The sequence below is a fragment of the Rhincodon typus genome, unplaced genomic scaffold, assembly GCF_021869965.1.
Source record: "Rhincodon typus isolate 14 unplaced genomic scaffold, sRhiTyp1.1 hic_rhity00005812, whole genome shotgun sequence".
Classification (NCBI taxonomy): Eukaryota; Metazoa; Chordata; class Chondrichthyes; order Orectolobiformes; family Rhincodontidae; genus Rhincodon; species Rhincodon typus.
In genome coordinates, this window is record NW_025971450.1 from 2,816 (window position 1) to 9,977 (window position 7,162).

General features: G+C 39.2%; 1 protein-coding gene across 1 annotated transcript; it reads left to right on the top strand.

The window, feature by feature from the left end:
- Positions 1-362: 362 nt before the first annotated feature.
- LOC125482098 (receptor-type tyrosine-protein phosphatase beta-like) lies at positions 363-5,699 on the top strand (the record flags this gene model as incomplete). The annotated part of the gene is made up of 3 exons (XM_048594091.1): positions 363-632; positions 4,064-4,324; positions 5,433-5,699. Coding segments are annotated over 3 exons (798 nt in total), but the record flags the coding sequence as incomplete, so codon positions are not given.
- Between the last annotated feature and the right edge of the window lie 1,463 nt (positions 5,700-7,162).

A 7,162-nucleotide genomic window follows, 5' to 3' on the forward strand; every position in this document is an offset into this window, starting at 1 on the left:
TGCCAGCAACACCCACATGTCGTGAAAGACTATCTGAAAAACAAAGTGTAGACAGGTCCCAAGATTTCCTAGCCACATTTCTTTCTCAGGGTACGTCATCAAACCACAGATTGGTATCATTCACATGTTAATTATGGGATCTTATTGTGCATAGGTTGGCCATCTGCCATATTTACCTACGTGATAGCAATGACTAAACTTCAATGTTTTGAGACATCTTGAGGAAATGATAAGGCACCATGTAAAATGTAAATTCTGAATTCATTGTTGTTGGAAAAACTAAGGATATGCATTCTGCCTAATTGCTGATTGTTAAATAAAAATTAAGCCTTGGTACATAAATTGTTTAATGTTTATTCTAGTTCCACAACGTGTCTCAAACTTGGCAATGGCAAGCAATGGTTCCACCAGCTCTCTGAGAATGAGCTGGCTGCCCCCTACTGGAGACTGGGAGAGTTACCAGATTCAACTGTTCAACCACTCCTCTGTTGTGCTGAATGTGTCCGCTGAGAAACACGTCAGAGAGTATGAAATCAAGAATTTAGGACTCATCCCTGGACGACAATATAAGGCTGCAGTCATTGTAAAGAGTGGAAATTTTAAAAACGAGGCATACTGCAGTGGGAGAACAGGTAGGAAACAAATGACAAACAAATCGTTTTACTAAATTGTTTATCAGATTGAATTACTTCAAGTGCAGAACAAAGTAACAGGTTATTTTAATCACCTAGTCCATGCTTATATTTATGCTCCAGAAAAACTTCCTCCCACATTATTTCATCTCATTGTATCTGCAGGTTCTTCTACTTGATCTTTCCTCATTTGTTTATGCATCTTCCTATTAAACACACCTATGCTAATAGCTGAACATACGGGAGTGCATTCTGTATTCTTACTCACTGTGGTTAAAAAAAATCTCTTCAATCTCCTACTACATTAATTAGTGAGTATGTTAAATGTATGACCTATAGTTTTAGACTCCTGACAAGAGGAAACATCTCTATGTCTATCTTGTCTAACACTTTAGTTATCATAAGAACTTTTTCTCATGTCATTCCTCAGCATTTTGTCGAGAAAATAATACAAGATGCCCAAGTTTTCCTGATACCTGCATTCTCTCAGTTCAGGTCCCAGCCTTGCGGGGTTTCTTTGCAACTTTTCCAATGCTTTTACATGTTTTTTACAAAATGAAGATTGGAGCTGTGCACGTTATTCCAACTGTTGTCTAGCCAAGGATTGATATTGTTAAACAAAACATCTGTTTTTCAATCCTATCTTTCTGGAAATGAATACCAATGTTAGGATAGCTTTATAATTGATCAGTTTATAGTGATTTCTGTATTGGTATGCCATAATCAGTTTGCTCCTCCACAGCATTCTTAGCAGCATGTGCAGCCTTAATTTGTCCTACAAAAATGCAACATTTCACATTTACTTGAAATCAATTTTGCCAGTTACTATTCTACCAGTTTATTAATGTTTTTTACACATTTTCATGCATCTTCCTTCATATTAGCTTATCTTCCTAAGTCGTACTGTGGCTCAGTGGACAGCACTGCTCTCTTGCTACACCACTGACCAGGGTTCAATTCCAGCATCAGGTGACTACCTATGTGGAGTTTTCACATTCTCCCTGTGTCTGCGTGGATTTCCTGCCACTGTCCAAAGATGTGCAGGTTAGGTGGGTTGGCCATGCTAAATTGCCCACAGTGTCCAGGGAATGTGTAGGCTAGGTGGATTAGCCATGGGAAACACAGTGTTACTGGGATAGGGTAACGGGGTTAGCCTGGGTGGGATGTTCTTTGGAGTGGTGGTTTTTGGGCTGAATGGCCTGTTTCCACATTGTATGGTAACAAGGTGTAGAGCTGGATAACACAGCAGGCCGAGGAGCAGGAAGGTTGACGTTTCGGGCCTATACCCTTCTTCAGAAAAAAGGGTCTAGGCCCGAAATGTCAGCTTTCCTACTCCTCTGATGCTGCTTGGCCTGCTGTGTTCATCCAGCTCTACACCTTGTTATCTCAGATTCTCCAGCATCTGCAGTTCCTACTATCTCTCTCCACATTGTAGGGGTTCTATTTCACTGTTTTTCTCAAATTTTTAAATTGTACTTCTGATTTCTGAGTTCAAATTACTGATGTAAACGGTGAAAAACAATGATCCCATCACGAATTCCTGTGAACCATCACTCCACACCATTTACTGGTTTTAGTAGCTACCTTTAATCCCTAATATTCCTTTTCTCTTTTATAGCCAGGTTACGACCAATTCTGCTATGTCTAGCCTGATTCCGTATGTCCTGATATTAGTTATGAGTCTACTGTGTGATACTCAACTGAAGGTCATTTAAAAATCATAATCTATGATTTACAAGATTTCTTTTGCCAACACTTTCTCCTAATTCTTCAAAGTATACAATAAGGTTGGCCAAACCTACCATTTCCTTGTGGAATCTGTGCTGATTCCTTTTTATTTTCATTTTTTAGATGTCTATATTCCATATCTTTGGGCAGTATTCCTTTATCAAACTTACCACAACACTATTCTGACCGGTCTAAAGATCTCTAGACTTGTTTTATCTCACTTTTTATATACAGGAACAACATTAGCCAGCCACCAGTCCTCTGGTACTATTTCTTTTGCTAATGCACATATTATATAAATGCAAATTTGTAAGAGTGCCCTAAACAACTCTTCCTTAACGTTATAAATATGCACACATGAATCCAACCCTTCACATAAAGCCTTCTAGGTTTGATTAGTTTATCAATTGCCTTTCCTATTTCTATCTTAAATGTCTTCTTTTATTTATTCAGATGTCATGCCCATTTAGTTACCCTGGTAAATGCTGAGGCAGAATAACTTCACAATTTGTACCATTCCCAATCAATGCTTGTCAGTTTATCTTGTGCATCCTTTAGTGTCTGTATCCTCGTGTGGATTTCTTTGGGTGCGGGGGGAGAATTTATTGAAGGTGATGAGGGTCTGATTCCCTAGCTGGAGAGCTGGCAAGAACCCAGTGCCAATTTATTTTTGGAATTAAATGCCAATCAAGCACTTAAGTAGGCAGCAGTGCATCTTCCACAGGATCAAGGACTGGACATAGAAGTCCTGCCCATGAAAAGCTGCTTAATGATCAAGGTCTATTTCTGTGGACTAAAGATTATTTCATTGAAGTTGGCTTGCAGTGTTTGCTGCTTAGTTGTAAAATTACAAAACCTGAGTTTTTAATAATGCCAGGACCAGATATTTGTGCTCTCGTTCCACTATACCACTCTCTCCACCATGCCATTCTCCCCTCCAAACAACTCACATGCAGAAGTGTATTGCTTTTAAAAATTCAGAATTAAATGTCGCTTGTTTCCCAACTCTTTGCTATGGGGGAAAAATGATCACAAAATCCAGACACAGAAGAAAATTTAAAAGTCACTTCTGAGTCTTTTGAGAAATAACATTTTGTGAGGGGAAAATTGTTAGTGATGGAACACTTTGTTGCATTTTACTCAATATTCTTAGATTGAGAACAGATTAGATATTGGGCAAAGTTCAATTCATGTTATTCCAAAATCAAGGTTTCACACTAACTTAGAAAAGCACAACAACCCTGCTGAGCAAATCTGATGTTTCCTAAACATGCCAACCTGCAATAAATGGTAGATGGTTTAGTGCTGCATTCTTGTGTGGACTAGGAACTAAATGAATTAAAACTAAATTCATGGAAGACAATTGGGACCATCACACAAAAAGAAATTTATTTCCATCACAGCCCCCACAAAGAAAGAAGCTGAAACTTAACAATATCTTTAAAGCAAAGACAAAGAGCTGTAGAATTTAAGCATGTTTCAAGTAGTCAAATTGCGCGGAATCAAAAGGATGGCATATTGTGAGTTTGAATATGTTAAGTATCGTACTCAAAATTGAAGTGGCACTTCAGAGACTCGAATTTTTAATTTCTCTATTGTACAACCCTCAGCTACGTCAAGCAGTTCAGCATAGTCAAATTTACTTAAGTTGCAGGGCAAGTGTGATCCGTAATCATTTCACTTTTCTCACTTTTACTGTACAGCGCCAGAGGCAGTCCTTCACCTACGGATAAAACATACTGATCAATCCACACTCAGTGTCTTATGGACAACTCCTGTGACTGAGCTGGACCGGTATCTTATATCATTGAAGGACACAAAAAGTATAGAAATGAATAAAAGTCTTTCAAAAGATGCCAAAGAGTGCACTTTCTCTGGCTTGGTACCTGGACGGAAATTCACAGTTACTGTAACCACCATCAGCGGTGACTTAAGCAAATCTGCTTCAGTAGAAGGAAGGACAGGTAAGTGGATTATTGTCTCCTGGCAATTATGTGAATGGTGTTAGTTTTGAAAATGCAACTGCAATACAAAAGTTCATTGACAGCCCATGAATTTCACATATTTGTTATATTTTGCTGTTACATTTTGAAGAAGGACAGAGAAATATTTCCCAATGTCCTGGCCAATATCTGTCCCTTGTACAACATTGCTAGAACAGGCTACCTGCTTATTATCATATTGCACAGAGGAAGGTTCCACAAACAGCATTAAAACGGTGATTCCCCTTTGGAAGTTTTCATTGATTATGAAGGCAGTGCATAAATATTCAATTTTTTATTGCCAAACAGTCCATTTTATCTTGGGTAACTTGAAGCATGACGCTCTTCTGGAAGCATGCTCCTCTTTTGTAAACTAATAACTCAATATTAGTCCAGATAACTATGTGCCTGAAGAATGGAATGTTTATGCATAATAGTTGGTTGGTTACTTCACTACTATAATATTCACACCCAGTTTCTTCTGTTACAAAAGATGATGTAAGTATTGCTACATCAGATAAAACATTCTGTTGGAAGCAAAATCACACCATTAGCCGATATGACTGTGGCAACTTTGTACAAAAGGCAGGATGGAACAGGGCATAAGTTGTTGCAGCTTTAGTCCTTCCCAGGACCTCCAAATCCCATCCCTTCACCATTCTCACCTGCCCAAATCCATACTGTTATTAACCTCACTCTTTCCTCACATGATTCTTCATTCTGGAGGATGATTATAGTGCCAGCAGCACCCGCTACTCAGTCTTGGTATTGCTAAAGCTGCCAACTTGTTAGATTACATGGTCATCGTTAGGCTGGCTTTTAATTCAAGATTATTATTGAACTTGGATTTCATTACCTGCCACAGTGGCATTTGAACCCTATCTCCACTGGGGCTCTAGATTATCAGGCTAATCACATTCCCATTACACCATCTTCTTCCCTTCATTAATTCAATAAAGTATCTATGATTCCTATATAATCTATTTCAATTTTACAATGACTTCAGAGGAACTTTCACAATCTACAAAGGACAAAAATAAGCTCGGGCAATCTTGCATTCAAATTATTTTGTAACACCATTTTTCTTTAGTGCCGGCTCAGGTGTCAAACCACCACGTGACAAACCAAGGGACAATCGACAGCTTACACACCAGCTGGACTAGAGCCACTGGGGACATTGACAATTACCAAATCCACCTCATACATGAAAACATTGTAATAAAGAACGAAAGTGTTTCAAGTGAAACCGATCAATATCTGTTTCATTCCCTGAAACCTGGAGGGTCATACTCTGTGGTCGTCACCACTATTAGTGGAGGAATCTCCTCAAGACAATCAATAGCTGAAGAAAGAACAGGTAAGAAAAGGACACATAATGGAGGAGTGACATTAGTTGCTTGCTGCACCTATGACTTAATTATTAAATAAACTGCCCATTGTGAAGCTGAGCCCATGTCCCAGGAAAATGTATAAGTCTAATCAAATCACAAGGAGGCCATTTGACCCATCATATCTATGTCAGCTCTTCAATTAATAACCAAGTAAACCCACTTCCCTGAATTTTTCCCAAAGTTCTGTACACTATTTCTTTTCAAGTTATTTCTCTTCAATTTCCTTCTGAAAGTTATTGCCTCCATCACCCTTTCAGGCAGTGCTTTCTGAACATAGGAACAAGGAGCAGGTGTAAACTATGCATCTCTTGAAACCTACTTTGCCACTTGGTAAGATCATAGCTTATCTGATTGTAACCTCAAATCCACATTCCTGCCTACACTGGTAATATTTTATTTCTTTGTTTATGAAGAATATATCTACTTCTGACTTGAAAATATTCAAAGGGTGTGCTCCTGCTACCTTTTCAGGAAGAGAGTTCCAAAGACTCAAAACACAGTGAGAAAGAATTTCATCTCAACTGTTTTAAATGGGTGCCCCTTCGTGTTAAATGATGACCCCATAAGAAATCCTTACAGTGTGGAAGCAGGCCATTTAGCCCAAGACAACACCATCCCTCCAAAGAATATCTCTCCCATACACACTCCCTATCCTATCCTCATAACCCTGCATTTCCCATGGTTAATCCACCTAACCTACACATCCCTGAGCACGACAGGACAGTTTAGCATGGCCAATCCGTCTAACTTTCACATCTTTGGACTGTCAGAGGAAACCCACAGAGACATGGGGAGAATGTGCAAACTCCACACAGACAGTCACCCAAGGATGGAATCGAACCCAGGTCTCTGGTACTATGAGGTAGCAGTGCTAACCATGGTGCCACCCCAGGAAGGAGGTAACACCCTCTTCACATCTATCCTGTGAAGACCTTGCAGGATTTTACATGTTTCAGTCATCATCTCTTCCTCTTCTAAGCTCCAACAGATACAAGCCTGGCCTATCTGACCTTTTCTCATAAGACAACCCACCCATTCTGGGTATTAGTCTGGTAAACTTTCTTTGAACCACTTCTAGGGCATCTGCACCCTTCCTTTGAATCTCTCACCATTTAAATAATATGTGACCCTAACTGGGTAGAAAGTGATGCTGATCTGCTTCAAGTGAAACCTCTGGTCCTTTGACAATTGGCCATGTATAATTCCACTGGAAATGAGACCTGTTTACAGGTTATAAGTGGTGACAAGTTTGTGGTAGGTTATGATTCTTGAGCTAGAAAAATTAATTCCCTGAAAGGTGATTAAATAAACGTTAGGAGGTCTCCAAGACTGTGCTTCCATGGGAAGCTGGCCCACTGGGACAAGATACCGGAAAATTTGGTCATACACTAACCATTCATGAAATAATTGCAAAATTTTAGGTGATGCA